The sequence below is a fragment of the Aethalodelphis obliquidens genome, unplaced genomic scaffold, assembly GCF_003676395.1.
Source record: "Aethalodelphis obliquidens isolate GAN/ISIS:26980383/991018 unplaced genomic scaffold, ASM367639v1 scaffold7, whole genome shotgun sequence".
In the NCBI taxonomy this organism is placed as follows: Eukaryota; Metazoa; Chordata; class Mammalia; order Artiodactyla; family Delphinidae; genus Aethalodelphis; species Aethalodelphis obliquidens.
The window spans coordinates 8,157,783-8,177,456 of record NW_020837951.1 but is presented as its reverse complement, the minus strand read 5'-3'; the positions used below and the strand labels follow the sequence as shown (position 1 = coordinate 8,177,456).

At 48.7% G+C, this 19,674-nt stretch overlaps 2 protein-coding genes and 1 non-coding gene across 10 annotated transcripts in view; 1 reads left to right on the top strand and 2 right to left on the bottom strand.

Annotated features, from left to right (window-relative positions):
- Nucleotides 1-453: 453 nt before the first annotated feature.
- Nucleotides 454-4,362, bottom strand: RPL12 (ribosomal protein L12). The gene is made up of 7 exons (XM_027104810.1): nt 4,222-4,362; nt 3,363-3,436; nt 2,237-2,335; nt 1,812-1,893; nt 1,123-1,209; nt 672-784; nt 454-504 (listed from the first exon to the last, which is right to left on the bottom strand). The coding sequence occupies exons 1-7, from the start codon at nt 4,256-4,258 to the stop codon at nt 499-501; spliced, it is 498 nt and encodes a 165-aa protein (XP_026960611.1). The 5' UTR covers nt 4,259-4,362; the 3' UTR covers nt 454-498.
- LOC113620305 (small nucleolar RNA SNORA65) lies at nt 1,293-1,422 on the bottom strand. Its single transcript, XR_003432747.1, has one exon. It is a non-coding gene; the product is annotated as a small nucleolar RNA SNORA65 (small nucleolar RNA).
- Nucleotides 4,360-19,674, top strand: part of LRSAM1 (leucine rich repeat and sterile alpha motif containing 1) — a 45,234-nt gene continuing 29,919 nt past the window's right edge. For 2 of the 8 annotated variants that reach the window (XR_003432494.1, XM_027104804.1), the window contains exons 1-9: nt 4,519-5,034; nt 6,671-6,774; nt 7,074-7,130; nt 7,638-7,682; nt 9,112-9,189; nt 10,338-10,406; nt 12,180-12,264; nt 13,254-13,375; nt 14,295-14,385. Coding sequence is in view for 7 of the 8 variants with exons in the window: in XM_027104804.1 (XP_026960605.1) it covers nt 6,703-6,774; nt 7,074-7,130; nt 7,638-7,682; nt 9,112-9,189; nt 10,338-10,406; nt 12,180-12,264; nt 13,254-13,375; nt 14,295-14,385 (619 nt within the window). In the remaining variant the exon portion in view is untranslated. The other 6 variants (XM_027104802.1, XM_027104801.1, XM_027104807.1 and 3 more) reach the window with 6 other exon arrangements.

The window sequence follows — 19,674 nt, the reverse complement described above, 5'->3', positions numbered from 1 at the left end:
TGGTTTAAAGCAAACCAGGGTAGGTCTAGGAGCTGCTAATTAACTACAGAAGAGGACTCATAAAGGTCAGGTTCTTTGGTTGTCCCATCAGTGGTTCTGAACCACAGCTGTACACTGGAATGGAGAGCAAAGCCTTGAATCATGGGCCCTGGGCCCAGAACCCACCAAATGATTAAACTGGTTTGGGATGAAGAGCTGCTTCCCTGGGTGTTTATTATGTTTAATTCCCCAAGTTTTCTTTCTGACCAAGAACTTTTTCTTGAGGAGCTCCATGAATGTGTCTCCAAAAAGCAGACTTCCTTTCTAGGTATCTTCTGAGCTAGTCCCATACAGGACAGAAATGTGTTGTCCACAGATTGCTGCTTCATCCCCAGATTCTGTCACCCTGGCTTCAATGACCACCATTTGACCACAAAGCCTAGGCTCCCCCAAGGAAGAGGCCACATCAGAAAGTCCACTGCTTGTCAAATAACCCTTTATTATTTTTCTTTGCAGTTCTTAACTCTGTGGAAAAGAAAAAAAAAACCCTCTCAGTAATAGGACAAAAAACCTTATCTCCCAACCCCACTATTGAGCACTTATAGAATTTTCCACCTTTTCCCCAAGGATACATTAGCTTCCCCTCCAGTTTTCACCCTAATTTTAAGCAAATCAATGCATAAGTCACTTACAGCTGGACATTCCACTGTACCACTGTTGATGTCATCTATGATGTCGTGAGGGTGGCGGCCATCAACATTGCAGCCCACAGACTGGGCGGTCCCCAGGATCTCTTTAATGGTTCCTATAATTAAGAAAAGGTAGAATCAGAGGGCCTGTCGTCCCTCACAATCCTCAGATACCAGTGGGGAAATACAGGCAAGGAGAGGAAAAACTTTTATGGAATACAGGAATAATCATCACTGCTCCCCTAATCCAAAATTCATAGCTCCATATATTTAAAAGCTCTGAATGCAAAAATGTCCACAGGTCCTATGATACCCAGATTCTTTCAAACCCAGAAAGACACCACACCCCAATTTCAGGTCTTACAGAATAAAGTCCCCTCTAAGTGGGAAAATGCCACTAAGTGAATACATTTTGCGTGACAATTAAGGTGGCCCCATACTGTTTTGTTCTTACCAGAGAGTTCTCTAGCTAAAGATCGATGCCGCATCTGTCGGGCAATGCTGACAATCTCATCAAAAGTGATGTTTCCACTGTGCTTAACTGCAGAAAATAAACAGCAAAAGCTTTTTACCACCTGAGGCCAGAGCAGAGCAGACCAGTCAGTCCTTCCTCATCCATTTCTAACCTGTTCCCATGCTTTCGGCACAGAGTCATCCACATGAAGAACAACCCTGTTTCCTAAGCTGGGGTTTAGTATCAGCTCACCACTGGATTGCACCAGCCAACAGAAAACTGGTCAGGTGCAGTGGCGGGTGGCTAGGGACAAAGTCAAGTCTTTGCTAACCTTAAGTGGAAGGGACTGTTTTGAAGAGGAGAAAAAACATGCTGAAGTGACTGAGGTTGATTAAAGCTGTCCATAGGGTCTGTCATCCAGCTAAGAAGCTGCTCTTTCTTGATTACTGGTTATCCTAAGTTTCTTCACCCTGCCTGAACATGTCCCTCCTGCAAGCATTGAGTGGGATCTGTTCCACACCAGGGATTGGGGAGAGTCACATGGCACTTCTTGGCAGTGCCTAGCTCTGTAACAGCTTAACAAATACCTGTGCCATCCCTAGGTTTCATTAAAGGGAGCACGTGCAGCTGTGTATCAAACACTGGGCACACAATACCACTCACATACTACCAGGGAAAAAGCCACTCACTGTTTTTCTGCTTCTTTCTGTCTCTTGGCGGTTCCTTGAGGGCTTTGATGATCAGGGCAGAGGCAGAAGGTACCACCTCAATCTGCAGAAGAGATTCTCAATGGGAATAATATACCCTACCCCACCCTCCAATGAGAACAACTAATACTACCATGCACCTTGGCTCTCAGAATCCATGGGGCCAGATGCCACATTTACTGTACATTCAGGTTAATTTTCCAACCTGAAACACGTCCTACCCCAGCAAACATAAGTGATTTACCCAGTGTCTCAAAAGTGAGAAGAGTTAATATCTGACCCATGCTCTCAAAAGCCTTCCCCACAGATAAAATTGCTCTTACCTCACCACTGGTGGCAGGTGACCATGTCAGCAAAAAACCTTCCTCCCAGCAATCCCTACCTCTGCCCTCCCTCAAACCAAGTACCTGGGCCTGTCGGTTCTGAATGGTCAGTTTCACTGTAATCCTCAGACCCTTCCAATCACCAGTTGCCTTGGCGATGTCATCACCAACTTTTTTTGGAGACTGCAGAAATAAAAGGTATATGATCACACCAGGCCCCACATGGAAGCAGTCTGGAAATCTGCCTGGTCCTCCTCACTTGGCAGCACAAGCAAGCTGTTTGAAACACGTTTAACTTTGCCTGCCCAATCGAGGCACGGCTATCACCATACTAAACTGGAAAACTGAGGCTGCAGGTTTAGTTGGTCCAGGGCTGTAAACTGCAGGTTCAAGGCCACAATGGGACCAGGGCCCTTATCTACCTACCCTCTCCTAAGGACCTATGTGGTAATTTTCAACTCTCTTACATCTGAATCACCGGGGGTCTCTTTAAAGACACCAGGTCCTTGTGTCTGACCAACCCTAGTCAGTCTGTGGGGATGAGGTCTGGGCATTTGCCCCTTTACAATTCCCTAAACAGGAGAGATGTCCAGTGAGTGCCAGCTGAACTAAGGGACAAGGAAGAGTAATGAGGACACTGCTTAAGCAAAACCATGGTGGGAGAGCTTTTCAGACAGGAGACCACTGCTCAAGGAATAAAGGCCTGATTATATTCATGAAAAAGGAAGTTCAGTAAAGAGTATAAAATGGAGGAAAAAGCAGGTAAATAAGTCTGATCCTAGGTAAAGCTAATCATATTAACCAGTAGGTTCAGAGCAGAGCTGTTTATACAAGCTACTGTAACATTCACCGAGATCTTCATGTCACACCCCATTTTATCTTCCCAGCAGCCATTATGCCCATCTCCCTAGGAAACAGGCCAAGGAGGCAATGCAGTGTCACTAAGCCACTCTTGACTTCAAAAACCTCTATCCCGTCTCTCAGGGACACCAAGAGCAGCAGCTAAGAAGCACTGGAAAGTTACAGGTTCAAGGTACCAGGTTCCATCTTTACCTACAACCTTTCTGTGAAGGCTAGTGCCAGTTCAGCCTAGCTGGGGATGGCAATCGCTCATTGTCAGGGGCACCTCAGACACAATCGTGTTTGCACAAGCCAGAGTCGAACTCTGCTCTCCGCATACAAAAAGCGCCCCTCCACAAGGATGACTTACCAGACCCAGAGGGCCGATCTTGGGGGCCAGGGCAGACGTGGCACCGACTTCCCCACCGGTGCACCTCAGGTACACTGGGAGAAAGAAAGGATCAGTGCCTCCGCAAGGGGAGCCCCCAAGTCACAGCCCTCCCAACGCATCTTTCCGGGCCTGGCCACACCACCTTCTGCCTCTTCTCAAAACAGCCCCAAGAGGGCTTCCCTGGTGGCGCAGTAGTTGAGAGTCCGCCTGCCGATGCAGGGGACATGGGTTCGTGCCCCGGTCCGGGAGGATCCCACATGCCGCAGAGCGGCTGGGCCCGTGAGTCATGGCTGCTGAGCCTGCGCGTCCGGAGGCTGTTCTCCGCAACGAGAGAGGCCACAACAGTGGGAGGCCCGCGTACGGCAAAAAAAAAAAACAAAAAAAAAACAGCCCCAAGAACCTCGGGGGGAGCGAGGCAGGACACCCCTCCCCGCAAGACGTGGACCGCTCCAAGCGCCACGTGGGACAGCGGCCTTCCGCTTGGCTACCGCTGCAGAGGCCCACACCGCGCCGGCGCGGAGGAAGCCCCGGACCCCGGCCAACGCAGCCTAGGGGGACGTGCCCGGAGACAAACCTTACCCTAAGGGTGGGGGCTGCAAAGCCGCCACAGGTCGTCCGGTCCTGCCCCCCCATCTACACGTGGGGAAGCTGAGGCCCAGAAAGCTGGTCGGCCAGGACCACACAGCGCCCCGAACGCAGCACCAGAGGGCCAGCCTCTAGGGGGCAGCGGCTCTAAAACCCGCCGTGGGAAAGGCAATTGCGGCGGAGGCCGCAAGCCGGACGGAACGCGGGGAGGGATGCGCCATCCCGAAGCCCCGGCCACATCTAAAGCACGCACCGACTTTGATCTCGTTGGGGTCGAACTTAGGCGGCATGGTGGAGGCGGCTGGTGTCGGATGAACCCGGATTCGGGACGACCGAAGAAAGTTGCACCTTAGCCTCCTCCGAGCCGAAAACCGAAAGACCGGAAGATGGGGCACTTGCGCCAGTTAAAGTCCTGGAAGCGCGGCTCTCGCGAGAACTGCCGTCTCCGCCCCATCTTGCAGCGACGCCCTTGGTGCCATATTGCTTGTGGGCAGGCACCTAAGGCTGAAGGCTGGAGAAGGAGGCACCGCGGTGAGCTGCAGCTAGGGGTTCTGAAGCGGGGTTCGGGGCAGTTCTCCCGGGGGAGGCAGACAACAGAGCGCTGCTCCCGAGATCTCAGGCTCCGTTGCTGCCCATTCTCCCTGAGGGTCACCCCATAGTTCCTGTCATTCTATCCCAGAACCCCGCCCCTCTCCTGCGGGTCCGCACCAGCGTTCCGAGACCCCACGACCACAGCAATCCCCTACCCGCTTCTAATTCCTTCGTGATGTGGGCATTTTAGCTATTAAAACAATTTTATTGGAGTCTAAATCCGGTCCAACTCTTAATTCTAAGATTCTGCGGTCTTCGGTCTCAGACTTCGTCATCCTGGTCTGCATGACTTTCGGAGATTCTGAGTTTTGGTCCCCAGTTCCTGCGTTTGGAGGAGAGCAGACTGTGGCTCCGCCGGGCCCGTGCCGGGTGGTCTGTCACCCGGCGTCCATGACCAAGACCTGCGAGTGATCGGCCTGCCTTGAGGTCCACCAGAGGGAACGAACGTCGGAGACCTGTGTATCCGCAAAGCAAGGTTGGGCACTGCCCACCCCAGCCAGGGGAGGAGGGTGTGGCTCTTCCTATCTGGGCTGGACGTCGGGGGAGGGGATGCATGAGGCGTGGACATCCGGGAGCAGGTCGGGAAGAGCTGATCTTCTAGGGGGAATGGAGGAGAGGTGGCCGTTGGGGAGGAAGTGAGGGAAAGTTAGTCATTGGGAAGCAGGCGGATAAGAGCTGGTCATCAGGGAGAGATGGGGAGGGCTGTTTTTAGATCATTCCCCATCCCTGCAGACAGGTGGGGTGACAAGAGGAGCCTGAGCCAGCTCTGCAGGCTTGGCCAGCTCCCCAGACAGCCTTCACCTCTATAGGCAGGGACCTGTGATCTCTACGCCGCCCCTTGAGGAATGGGTGTGTGTCTTCTTCAACTGCATCTTCTCCCTGGCCCCTTTCTCCCTAGATCCTTCAGCTGTAGTAGGCCCTGAATAAATGTTTGTTAGATGTGTGGTGCTACGTGGTTAACATTTATTGGGCACTCATCATGTGCCAGGTACTGTGCTATGGGCTTTGCAAATATGGAAACCACTGGATCCAAATAGAACCAAGTGTTGGTAACATTACTCACACTTTACAGATGAGGAGACTGAGGCTCAGAGAGGTGAACCAAGGGGACATGGTTGATAGGTGACAGATCTGCGATTTAAAACCAGTTAAACAAAAAAAAAACAAAAAAAGAAAAAAAATTCTATTTCATCCCAAAGCCCATGCTGTTAACCATAAGCTTCCCTGTATGGTTACTTCCTGGCCCATCGCTGTCCCATATCAAATCTGATATTTTCTGGTACCAGGCAGGCAGTGAGCACCTGGCTTCTGAGTTCAGGATGGTATACTTAATGTGTGCTAAGTTACTGAAGCACCAAGGAGTTGGGCAGACGCCACAGGATCGGGACTTGAAAGAGCAGAGTTCCAGGCTGGTTTTGCTGCGATCCAGGCTGTATAACCCGATCGCTAAACTTGATGAGCATCCGTTTTGTTACTAGAAAGAGGGCTGTGGTGAGAATCAAATGGAATAATAACTGTGAGAGTGGCAAGATGCCTGAGGATTGCTGTTGAGCTTTTATTTAGCTCCGAAATCTCTTTGGTTATGATGTAGTTGAGTTCCCCAGGGTCAAGGTCAGTGCTGGCTAAAGCCATGCAGTGTTTGGTTTGCTGATGCCACTCTGATAGTCTTTCAGGGCCTACAAGGGATTCATCAGCCAAGTCTGTTAGAGTCCTCAAGGAGCATCCTTGGGAAGGACCTGAGGAAACTTCTCCAAGTCAACCCCCTTGTCTAACGTGGAGGAGAGATGGGGGCCCAGAATGGGGAAGGGGTATGCCAGGGTCTCACAGTGGGTCAGGGGCAAATGTGGGCTCAAACCCAGGTCATCTGGCTTGCTGTTGCGCTCTTTCCACATACTGCTGCTTATTTTTAGTCAACAAAGAACAGAGTGTTGAGCACCTGCTCTGCCAGGCTCAAGGCATGGACTGATGGTCAAGATGGACACAGCCCATGCCCACAAGGAACTTACAGTCCCGCAGATCAGCTACATGCTCTGTGTTACTGTGCTACCTGTCTTGGGTTTTGGGGACCTGTGACAGAGTCCCCAGGCCCTAACTTCTCTCCTGTGACCTAGTGTTGTGAAGATCGCTCTAGGAAAAAGGAAGGATGCCACTCTTCTTCCGGAAGCGGAAGCCCAGTGAGGAGGCTCGGAAACGGCTGGAGTACCAGATGTGTCTGGTGAGGGAAAATGGATTTCCTCCGAGCCCATCCCCATCACCACCTCTGCCCCATGCAACAGGGCTCCACACTGCAGTTACCCTCCATAAGCCGATCACACTTCTCATTACTCGCTCACGCTCTTCCCTGCTGGACCTCAAGCCCCATTAAAGCAGAGATCATTGGTCCACCTTCAAAATGGACTAGTTGAACCGGATGGTGTCTGTGATCTCTTGAAGCCCCTTAATCCTATGTCTCTTTGCCTGATTTGCCCACTCTGGAAGGATGGACCCTCTTTTTTTAACTGTTTTTATCCCTAGGCAAAAGAAGCTGGGGCAGATGACATTCTTGACATCTCTAAATGTGAGCTCTCAGAGGTAAACTGGGGTGGTGGTTTGCCTGTGAATTTTTGTCTGCCCTTCTTTCTTAGATCACGTGTCCCTAGGAAAGCTAGATGGGGACTGAGGCTTTTAAAAGGCCAGAAGCTCCTGTCAAGAGGTGTTTCCTTAGGTTTTGTTCTTGTCCGAGAGAATTGAGATGATCTTCTGGCTTCAGCATAGTCTTTAAGAGTCACAGAGTCTAGAAAATGTACTCATGGATTCCTAGGGCACTGGGAGAGCCTGGGATTCTCTGCCAAGCACCAGAGATCTTTCTTTTGCCTCTCATAGGGTTCCTGTTGGGGGTGAGGTGGGTGGGTGGGCAGGTAGTCACCCGATAGCTGATTGGAAGGGAGGGCTTCCACCCGAGCAGCGTTCCTCCCAGCTTTCCCCAGGCTTAGACTTATTCACCTCCTGCCCCGTCTCTCCCCAACGCGTGTGCCACTCAGAACACAAGTTAAAAACTGGCAGGAGGGGAGGCACTGATCCTTCTTTATCTTATCTTAGATTCCATTTGGGGCTTTTGCAACATGCAAAGTTCTGCAGAAGAAGGTGAGACAGATCTTCATTTTCAGAGAATTATTTATTGCTTGTTTGCTTGTTTGAAATCAGGTGGGAATTCTAGGAGTTGTCTTCCTTGCACAGACATCCCCCTTCTCTCTGAATCGCACCCTTTCAGTCTGCAGCAGGTGTGTTCACAGGAGAGCAGGCTTTGGCATCAGGCTGCCCTGGCTTTGCAGTCCTGGCTTTGCCCCTCCTGAATTGGGCAACTTCCTTAGGCTCTTACATCTCAGTTTCTTCATCTGAGAAGACATATGAAATGAAGACATCCGTAGTTCTACTCTCGCAGAGCTTTTATTAGAATTACAAGTGAGGTATGTAGGCAGGTAGAAAGAGAGATAAATGCCCCAAGTATAATGCCTGCCACATAGTAGACACTGAGTAACCGCATTGTTATTAATAATAAAAACTACGGGACTTCCCTGGTGGCGCAGTGGTTAAGAACCCACCTGCCAATGCAGGGGACATGGGTTCGGGCCCTGGTCGGGGAAGATCCTACATGCTGCGGAGCACCTAAGCCCGTGCACCACAACTACTGCGCCTGCGCTCTAGAGCCCGTGAGCCATAACTACTGAGTCCGTGAGCCACAACTACTGAAGCCCATGTGCCTAGAGCCCATGCTCTGTAGCAAGAGAAGCAACCGCAATGAGAAGCCTACGCACCGCAACGAAGAGTAGCCCCCGCTTGACACAACTAGAGAAAGCCCACGTGTAGCAACGAAGACCCAATGCGGCCAAAAATAAATAAATAAGTAAATAAATTTATTTATTTACTTATTTATTTATTTGAATAATAATAAAAACTACACTCATTTCATTCTGGTCACCCAGGGGAGATTAAGAGTGGAATGAATGATTTTTCAGAAAGGCATTGCAGCCTTGAATGCAGGTAGGTAAGAGTATTCTGAATGAAGTATCTAAATGAAGGTAGGTCAAATGTGTTCCATACCAGCAGAGTAGTGAGCTCCTCGACACTGGCAGTGTCCACGCAGGGGTTGCCGCCTAACAAAAACAGCAATAGATGACTCGGATTGGACCACATGCCAGCCCTGGGCTAAGTGGTTTTTGTCTGTTAGCTTGTTAATCATCAATGGCAGCCCTCAGACAGGAATTTATTATTCTCTGTTTTCCACAAGAAGATACTGAAGCTGAGGGAGGTTAAGATCAGGTCAGCTGCACGGGGATCCCTTCTCGGGATGGAAGGTAGAATTAGACCTCTAAGGTCCCTTTCACCCTGGAAACACCAGATTTTAAGGTCATCTGGTTCCACTTTTGGAGACATCCCTTGTGACATCTGCAAGAGCGGAGAACCGGGCAGGGCGGGGCCGCTGGCAGCCTGAGCTGAGCTGGCTACCCCGCCTCCAGCCTCCCTCCCTGCTGCTCTTCTTCAGCCTAACATGTCAAAAATCTTTTCCACACAGGTGTTGATTGTCCACACGAATCACCTCACTTCCCTGCTTCCTAAATCCTGCAGCCTCCTGAGTCTCGCCACCATCAAGGTACTGGGGCCCTTCTCCCAGGCGTCAGGGACTCTGCGTGGTGTTCCAGGTGGTAGCATCCCCGCTCCCTTCACACGTCCTCTGTCACAGTTTATGCCAGACATGCCTAGTGTCACGGGGACTCGGGGGTTTAGTCAGCATGGTTTATCGGGCACCTTGTCTGTGCTTTGTGTGGGGTGCACTTGTAAAGAGAAGCAGCCCCAGGCCCTGCCCTTAGGGAGCTAGGTGGAAAGGCAAGCCATAAGCTCATAGCAAGTGAGCTGGCAGAGAGCAGGGAGACCAATGGGCCCAAACAGGAAGGAATAGGAGAGACACCAGGTGTTGTGTGGTCAGTGCGTGAAAGCTTGGTGAGCTGGGGCATCTCCCTCCTGACCGTCAGCTCCCGCAGGACAAGGACTGGGCTGTAGCCACAGTATATGTGAGGTGAGACCCCACGGTGGTTCCACAGGAACATAAGCTGTGGCAGTGGGTATACACAGTGGGAGAAGAGACCGGCAGCACAGGCATCAAAGTGGTTTCTATGGCTCTTGATGGTGTGCAGGGATTAGGGGTCGTTTTTACTTCTCTTCATTTTTCTGGTCCAACGTGCATTATTTTTATAATCAGAGAAAAGATAACATTAAGAAACGTTTATGTTTATGTATATATTTCATATACATGCATTTTATAGTACGTATGTGCACACACAGACATATATATATATATCCTATTTTTTGCTCATTTTCATTGTTAAAAACATTAGGGAATACAGTTAAGCATAAGGAAAAACATACAATTTCACACTCTAGGGAACTACTATCAATATTTTATTGCATATTTGGTAGTATTTTACTAGGCAAATATGTATTTATACCATGAGGCGTTTTTAACGTGAATATCTATGCATACTCTCTCATAGCTAGCTTTTTTCACTCAACAGTAAAAATAAATATTTGATAAATAAGAGAATGAAGTGGTATGATACTTTTAGAAAGGAAATGAGATGGAATGATCATTTAGTTGGGGAGGAAGGGTCGGTGCTCCTGCTTTCAACACCAGAGGCGTGGGGCACCCCTGTCCAACCTCACCCTTGTCTCTCCGGAGCCTGAAATCAGAGGGCCTTTCTCAGCTGGTGACTTCTAGGTGTTAAACTTGTTCCCCTTCCGCAGGTTCTGGATCTTCATGATAATCAGCTGACAGCCCTTCCTGATGATATAGGGCAGCTGACAGCCCTCCAGGTATGGCTTCAGGAAACAGAAAACCCACCTCTGACCACCTAAGTAAGAAATGGCAGCCACACAGACCTGGAATGTTCTGGTCGCGCTCTTTCTAGCCAGGGCTGCACTTGGTGCCACCGGCTCCTCCCCCTTTGCTCTTGAGATGCCCAGTGATGGCGTCAACATAGCAGTCTGGGCTGTGGGCATCTCTCCACCATGTTTTTGGCATGTGCTTTTGGGATTTCATCATGAGCTTCCGCAACTTTAAAGAAAAAGAGCGCCCAGAGAGTCTACCTTTTCCAGATGATGAGTTCAGCACTCTGACTCACCGCCTCACTTCTGCTCCTTGTCAGCGGCAGCCCCTGCATTTACGGAGCGTTCCCTGCATGCCAGCACCAAGCTAAGCGTTGCGCTTGCGCTGTCGGCTGATTGATTCCTCACAGCCACTCTGCGAGGCAGGTGTTAGCATCATCCCCGGTTCACAGAGGAAGCCGCGCCGTCCTTCACACTCAGATTAAAATCCCTTCTCTTCACTGTGCCCCATCAGACCCTGTACACTGGGCCCTCCTGTCTTCCCAGCCTCCTTTCCTTCTCTCTCCCCTCCACTGTCTGCACTCATCTCCTAAAACCCTCCAGCCCTCTGCGCCCCACCGCCGGCAGGGCGTCTCCACAAGGCTCTTCCTTCTGCCCGAGTAGCTCTTCCTCCGTCTCAACCCAAATGTCCCTGCGAATCCTCCCCGACGCCCCCATCCAGGTGGATCCACGTTGTTCGCCTGTCTCAACCGCGTATTTCCCTGAGCGCACTGATTGCAGTCTGTAATCACTAGTTATGCTCAGCTGGCTCCCCTCCCGAACTGTCGTCTCTGTGCGGGCAGCGTCCTCGCCTAGCGCACTGCCTCCCACGTGGAGGAAACTCAAGATGACTTGAATGAACTACCCTGCGAGGTGGGTGCTGTTATCACATTTACAGAAGAGAGAACGGGTCCAGAGGGATGACTGTAACTTGCCCAGGGTCACGTGGAGAACGTGTGGCTCAATAGTAGTAACTGCCCCACTGAGAGAGCCACAGTGAATACCAGGGTATAGGATCTTTGGGGAATTGTTTACGTATGTATTTTTGTAGAATTGCTGCATTCGCTGTTTTGTAACCTTTGGATACCTGATAATAACTCGTAACCATCCTTTGCTTCATCAAATATTCATCTGCCACATTATTTTTAACGTGCTTCCCTTTCCATCGTATCTATTTTTAATGGCTTCCTCGTGTGTCATCCTGTCAGCCTCGCTCATCTCGTGACACCACATCCTGGAGGGAGTGTGGCCTTCGGGATCCAGCGAGCCCGGGTTTCAATCCTGGCACCACCAGCTGCCGGCCTTGAAGCCTTGGCCAGATCCCATTGCCTTTATGCAGCTCAGCTTCCTTCTGCTAACACTGGGATAACTAGGCCTCAACACACGCTGCCTCACCTGGATCCCTGAATCTGCTCGTCCCCTTCTTCCTCCCGCCCTGATTGTGGGACCATTGTTGGCTATTTTGTGGTCAATATAAATGATACAACCTCAGCAAGAACTAGGTTCAAAGTCTGGCTTTGCCCTTCTGGACACATGACTTCACTGCTCTGAGCCTCAGTTTTCCCATCTCTCAAATTTGATCATAACAATCTTTATCTTCCTCACAGGGCTGTCAGGAGATAAAGAGGTGTGTGTGGTGCCCAGATGATGCCCGGCCTGAAGCAGGGTAGACACTGTTGTCTGTGTGTGCACGTTCTCACGCCATTTTCCCCTCTTTCTTAGGTCTTGAATGTGGAAAGGAACCAACTGACGTATCTCCCGCGTTCCATTGGGAACCTGATCCAGCTCCAGACCCTCAACGTGAAAGGTAGGGGCCAGGAAGCCCTGTCCGTGTGACCCTTGGTCAGCTCTGGGCTGACCCAACCGGCATCCACAGGGTGCTCCTCCTGAGAACCATTGAGCACGAGGGCAGCCAGTCCCCAGGTGTCACTCTAAACTGTCTGACTTCCTGTTTAGTCCATCTGTCTTCATGGTAACCAGAGACAGGGCATCTGGAGGGTTCCTGTGACTCCTCCGAGCCAGGGCCTCACAGGGAGGAGGGCAGACGATGTTGACAGCTAGGCCCCGAGGCCCAGTCACTGGTGTTTAGAATGTGGTGGACTGACTGGGCAAGAGTGATTCTGAATAGCGCTTCCCGCCACTGAAGAGCACCTCCAAATTCAGCGGTGCCATGAGCCTCATGACAAGTCCCTGAGGTAGGGAGAGGACGGAGATCTTATCCCCAATTTACACATGAGGAAAACGAGGCTCAGAGAGCAGTGACTTGCTCCAGACCACCCACTGCGATAGTGACACGGCCGAGATTCTAATGCGTGCCTCCCCCAGCTCTTTCATTTCTTTTTGGCCTTAAGCACTTTCTGTACAGAATGCCCCAGTTTACCTGTTTGTAACATATAAATAATGGTAAAAATAACGGTACCCAACTTACTAATCACTTACTATGTGATAGGCACTGTGCTGAGCACCTCATATGCATAATCTCATTGAATCCCTCAATATTCCTATGAGGCCAAATAGTATTACCATCCGCATTTTACAGATGAGGAAACTGTGGTCCAGGGAGGTCGTCAGTTTTCCACAGTCACTCAGCTGATTAAGTGGTGGAATGGGAACTTGAACCCAGGTCTCTGAAACTCCACTGCCATGTTTTTCCTTATGGAGCCTTAGGTTCCAGGCCCTGGCACGTGCCCCAGGCTCAGAGGGGGGCACCCTCCTCCCTGGGTCCTCGCGGGAGTCAGGCAGGAAGATGGTGAAGGGGTTTTGGGGTGCTGAGCTGTGCCATTGGGATCCCTCCAGACAACAGGCTGAAGGAGCTTCCAGACACCTTGGGGGAGCTTCGGAGCCTGCGTACTCTCGACATCAGTGAAAGCGAGATTCAGAGGTTGCCGCAGATGCTGGCGCACGTTCGAACCCTGGAGGTAGGTGGGGAGATGTTCTCACCTGGGGTCCTACCTGGCCTTCCCACCGCTCCCTTCCCACACTCCTGGAGGCCTGCCCTGGTTGCAGGGTGCTGGGGTCACAGAGGTCTCAACATCCTCAGGGCCTCACAGAGCCTGAAGTGTGAACCGTTGTAATTATGTGACTTTTGCTGCCATGATGGAGGCAGGAAAACAGATTTCTGGAGTGAAGAGATAATGCCAAGTCCTGATGGGGTTAATTAACATTCTAGGAAAGACATGGTATTTGAGCCAGACCTTGAAAGAGGAAAAAGCTTTTGAGAAGTAGACACAGGTAACGGGAGCATTCCAGGTGGAGGAAACAGTTCGGGAAAAGGCAGGAGGTGGGAAAGCCCAGGACACGTTAAAGGAAGAGCGGGGAAGCTGATGTGGTTGGAAGTTGCTGTGCCTGGAGGGTCCAGGGCATAAAGAGCCTGGGCGCCGTCAGAGAGGGAGTGGCCTCAGCTTGGAGCTGCAGAAACTGAGATTCATCAGAGCAGGGGGTAGTGGGCAGGGGAAGGTGAGCACCGGGGACACTGTGTTAGTCTCCCAGGGCTACCCTAGCGAAGCACCCCAGGCTGGGGAGCTTAAACAATAGACTTTTTTTCTCTCACGTTCCTGGAGGTTGGAAGTCCAAGATCAAGGTCTCGGCAGGGTTGGTTTCTTCTGAGGCCTCTCTCCTTGGCTTGTGGACGGCTGTCTTCTCCCTGTGTCCTCACATCATCCTCCCTCAGTATGTGTCTGTGTCCTAATTTCATCTTTTAAGGACACCAGTTGATACTGGATTAGGGCCCAGACAGGTTTGTTTCAAACTTGATTACCTCTTTAAAGACCTTACATCTTGATCGCGTTGAGCAGTGAGGTGAGTGACATATAAAGAGGGGTCCCCTTGTGTCTGCAGACTCTGAGCCTGGACGCGTCATCCATGGTCTACCCCCCACAGGAGGTGTGCGGTGCCGGCACTGAGGCCATTCAGCAGTTCCTCTGCAAAGGTAAAGCCAGGCAGCCTGCCTCCTTCACTCAGGGAGCACCAGATGTGACCCCTGGGACTGCTCTGCGCCAACCAGGTGGCTGGGGGAGGCCACGGTCCCTGCCTGCTCAGAGCTCTCCAGATCTGGCAGGAGAAACAGGCAAAGCAGATTGTCACACAAGGAAGTACGATTACCGATTGTGGCTACAAGAGAGTAGAATCGGGCATCTGGTTTAGGCTGGGCCCTCGGGGAAGGTCTTTGCAAGAAAGTGGCTTGACTGAAACCTGAGGGATGATTAGAAAAGAGAGAAGGATGTTCCTGGCAGAAGGAGGTGCATGTTGAAGGGCCTGGAGGGGCGGGGGAGTGGGAAGCATGATGGAGAGAAGGCCAAGTGGCTGTGTGCAACAGTAGAGGCGAGAGGAACAGATGAGGCTGGAGAGGGTACCCGGCCGGTATCAAACAGGAGAGGGATTTGATCAGATTCGCTTTTTACAAAGACCACTCCAGCTGCAGTAAAGAGGAGGGATTGGAGGAAGCAAGGACGGGGACCAGTTAGGAAGTCATTGGGGTCATCCAGGAGAGAGTCCACCATGGGTTGGACTTGGAGGAGTGGCTAGAATCCAGGGCCACCCCTGGACTGGGTGCCAGGAGGGGAAAGCAGTACACCCAGTTACCTCCTGTCAGCCTGGATGTTCTTAATTAGGGGCTCTTGTCCACCTGTGGAAATTTTAGAACATGGCCAAGACTTGCATACATATGGTCATCTGATTTATGACAGAGGTGCCATTGCAAAGCAATGAGAAAGAAAAGCAAAGGTCTTTTCAATAAACAATTCTGAATCAATTGGATATTCATGTGGGAAAAAAAGAACATTAACCTAACCTCTTCCTTAGACAGGCAGCACTAACCATAAAAGACTGATAGATTAGATTTCATTAAATCAAAAACTTCTCCTCTTCAAAAAACACCATATGGGGAAAGAAAAGGCAAGCCATAAAGTTGAAGTTGATATCTGCAATGCATACATATCCAACAAAGGACTTACTCCTAGGAGATAAAAAGAACTCCTACAGATCAATAAGGAAAAGCTGTTGTCAAAAGACTTGAATCGGAATTTTATAGAAGAGAATATCCAGAGGGCCAGTAGTATCTGAAAAATGTGGTCAACATCGTTTTAGTCAATTTAAAAAATGCAAATTAACCCAGGGATGCAAGGATTCTTCACTATACTCAGATCAATCAATGTGATACACCACATTAACAAATTAAGGGATAAAAACCATATGATCATCTCAATAGATACAGAAAAAGCTTTTGACAAAATTCAACACCATTTATGATAAAAACTCTCCAGAAAATGGGCATAGAGGGAACCTATCTCAACATAATAAAGGCCATATATGACAAACCCACAAGCATCATACTCAATGGTGAAAAACTGAAAGCATTTCCACTAAGATCAGGAACAAGACAAGGATGTCCACTCTCACCACTCTTATTCAACATAGTTTTGGAAGTCCTAGCCACAGCAGTCAGAGAAGGAAAAGAAATAAAAGGAATCCAAATTGGAAAAGAAGAAGTAAAACTGTCACTGTTTGCAGATGACATGATACTATACATAGAGAATCCTAAAAATGCCACCAGAAAACTACTAGAACTAATCAATGAGTTTGGTGAGGTTGCAGGATACAAAATTAATGCACAGAAATCTCTGGCATCCCTATACACCAACAACGAAAAATCAGAAAGAGAAATTAAGGAAACACTCCCATTTACCACTGCAACAAAAAGAATAAAATACCTAGGAATAAACCTGCCTAAGGAGGCGAAAGACTTGTACTCAGAAAACTATAAAACACTGATGAAAGAAGTCAAAGATGACATGAACAAATGGAGAGATATACCACGTTCTTGGATTGGAAGAATCAACATTGTGAAAATAACTATACTACCCAAAGCAATCTACAGATTCAGTGAAATCCCTATCAAACTATCAATGGCATTCTTCACAGAATTAGAACGAAAAATCTTACAACTTGTATGGAAACACAAAAGACTCCGAATAGCCAAAGCAATCTTGAGAAAGAAAAACGGAGTTGGAGGAATCAGGCCGCCAACTTCAAACTATACCACAAAGCTACAGTAATCAAGACAGTATGGTACTGGCACAAAAACAGAAATATAGGTCAATTTTACAGGATAGAATGCCCAGAGATAAACCCACACACATAAGGGCACCTAATTTGTGACAAAGGAAGCAAGAACATACAATGGAGAAAAGACAGCCTCTTCAATAAGTGGTGCTGGGAGAACTGGACAGCTTACATGTAAAAGAATGAAATTAGAACACTACCTAACACTGTACACGAAAATAAACTCCAAATGGATTAAAGACTTAAATATAAATAAACTCCAAATGGATTAAAGACTTAAATATAAGACCAGACACTATAAAACTCTTAGAGGAAAACATAGGAAAAACACTCTTTACATAAACCACAGCAAGGTCTTTTTTGACCCACCTCCTAGAGTAACAGAAATAAAAACAAAAACAAACAAATTGGACTTAATTAAACTTAAAAGCTTTTGCACAGCAAAGGAAACCATAAACAAGACAAAAAGACAACCCTCAGAATGGGAGAAAATATTTGCCAATGAAACAACAGACAAAGGATTAATCTCCAAAATATACAAACAGCTTGTGGAGCTCAATATCAAGAAAGCAAACAATCCAGTTAAAAAATGGGCAGAACAAGAGGGAGGGGATATGGGGATGTATGTATACGTATAGCTGATTCACTTTGTTATACAGCAGAAACTAACACACCACTGTAAAGCAATTATACTCCAATAAAGATGTTAAAAAAAAAAAATGGGTGGAAGACCTAAATAGACATTTCACCAAGGAAGACATACAGATGGCCAAGAGGCACATGAAAAGATGCTCAACATCACTAATTGTTAGAGAAATGCAAGTCAAAACTGCAATGAGGTATCACCTCATGACGGTCAGAATGGCCATTATCAAAAAAGCTAGAATCAATAAATGCTGGAAAGGGTGTGGTGAAAAGGGAACCCTCCTACACTGTTGGTGGGAATGTAAACTGATACAACCACTATGGAAAACAGTATGGAGTTTCCTTAAAAAACTAAAAGTAGAACTACCATACGACCCAGCAATCCCACTACTGGGCATATACCCTGAGAAAACCATAATTCAAAAAGAGTCATGCAGGCTTCCCTGGTGGTGCAGTGGTTGAGAGTCTGCCTGCCGATGCAGGAGACAAGGGTTCGTGCCCCAGTCCAGGAAGATCCCACATGCCGCGGAGCGGCTGGGCCCGTGAGCCATGGCCGCTGAGCCTGCGCATCTCCATAACGGGAGAGGCCACAACAGTGAGAGGCCCGCATACCACAAAAAAAAAAAAAAAAGACATGCACCACAATGTTCATTGCAGCACTATTTACAATATCCAGGACATGGAACCAACCTTAATGTCCATCAACAGACGAATGGTTAAGGAAGATGTGGCACATATATACAATGGAATATTTCTCAGCCATAAAAAGAAACAAAATTGAGTTACTTGTAGTGAGGTGGATGGAGTAGAGTCTGTCATACAGCGTGAAGTAAGTCAGAAAGAGAAAAACATACCGTATGCTAACGCATATATATGGAATCTAAAAACAAAAAATGGTACTGATGAACCTATTTGTTGCAGGGCAGGAATAAAGAGGTAGACATAGAGAATGGACTTGACATGGGGTGGGAGGGTGAAGCTGGGACGAAGTGAGAGTAGCATCAACATATATACACTACCGAATGTAAAATAGTTGGCTGGTGGGAAGCAGCAGCATAGCACAGGGAGATCGGCTTGGTGCTTTGTGATGGCCTAGAGGGGTGGGATCAGAAGGATGGGAAGGAGGCTCAAGAGGGAGGGGATATGGGGACATGTGTATGCATATGGCTGATTCACTTTGTTGTAAAACAGAAACTAACAGTATTGTGAAGCAATTATACTCCAATAAAGATCTATTTTAAAAAATGCAAATTAAGACTGCAAAGAAGGACTTCGCTGGTGGCACAGTGGTTAAGAATCCACCTGCCGAGGCAGGGGACATGGGTTCGAGCCCTGGTCTGGGAAGATCCCACATGCCATGGAGCAACTAAGCCCGTGCACCACAACTACTGAGCCTGCACTCTAGAGCCCGCAAGCCACAACTACAGAGCCCAGATGCCACAGCTACTAAAGCCCCTGTGCCTGGACCCATGCTCTGCAACAAGAGAAGCCACCGCAATAAGAAGCCCACGTACCACAACAAAGAGTAGCCCCCACTCACTGCAACGAGAGAAAGCCCACATGCAGCAATGAAGACCCAATGCAGCCAAAAATAAATTTTTTTTAAAAAGACTGCAAAGAAATACTTAGACACCCGCTAACACGGCCAGAGTTAATCTGTCAATACCAAGAATTGGGAAGATGCGGAGCAGCTGGAGCTTCCATGCTCTGCCGGTGGGAGCGTGAACCCGAAAAGACTTCAGAAAGTTATTGTCAGTATCTACTCAAGCTGAACGTTCAAATACCCTATGACCCATTGGCTCCACACCTCGGTAGGTGCCCAAGAGAGAAATGCGTGTGAACAAATACCCAAAGCTACGTATGGAAACACTCATAGCAGGACTATTCGTAACGTAGCAGAGTGGTAAGCTGTTTTATACTCACAAATGAGCACCACACAGCAACCAGAAAGAACACGCTGCGGCTGTGCTCAACAAGCTGGCTGAGCTCACGGACACACGGGGAGTGAGAGAAGCCAGACGCAAAGAAACATGCACTTTTATCAGCACCTGAGCTCTGAACCAACCCTGAGGCCTGCTTCTGGAGTGTGTTCACTTTTAAACATTCATCAAGCTGTTCATGAAGATTTTGTGTTCATTTCTGTGTGTATGTTATACTGCAGTTAAAAAGGAAGGAGAAGTTACACATGCATCCCACTACAGCTAATCAAGCCACGTATCTACCCAATTAATCTTTGAGCAGTAGGTGATTGCAATGGGTACCCCGGCCAATGGTCGAGCTAGACCAAACCATTTATTTTAAAAGATTTTAAAGTTATGCAATAGTAGGTGTACAAAAGACGTAAGGAATAAAGCAGTGAACATATGTATACCGACTATACAGTTTAAAAAATAACCCGGGGACTTCCCTGGCGGTCCAGTGGTTAGGACTTGGCGCTTTCACTGCTGGGGCCTGGGTTCATTCCCTGCTCGGGGAACCAAGATCCCACAAGCCAAGCAGTGCAACCGGAAGA

Coding starts and splice junctions, on each gene's coding strand:
- RPL12 (XM_027104810.1), bottom strand. CDS start 4,258: ATGCCGCCTAAGTTCGACCCCAACGAGATCAAAGTCG. Junction 2,336..3,362: donor AGATCGGCCCTCTGGGTCTG/GTAAGTCATCCT, acceptor TTATTTCTGCAG/TCTCCAAAAAAAGTTGGTGA. Junction 1,210..1,811: donor CAGAAAGAAGCAGAAAAACA/GTGAGTGGCTTT, acceptor TATTTTCTGCAG/TTAAGCACAGTGGAAACATC.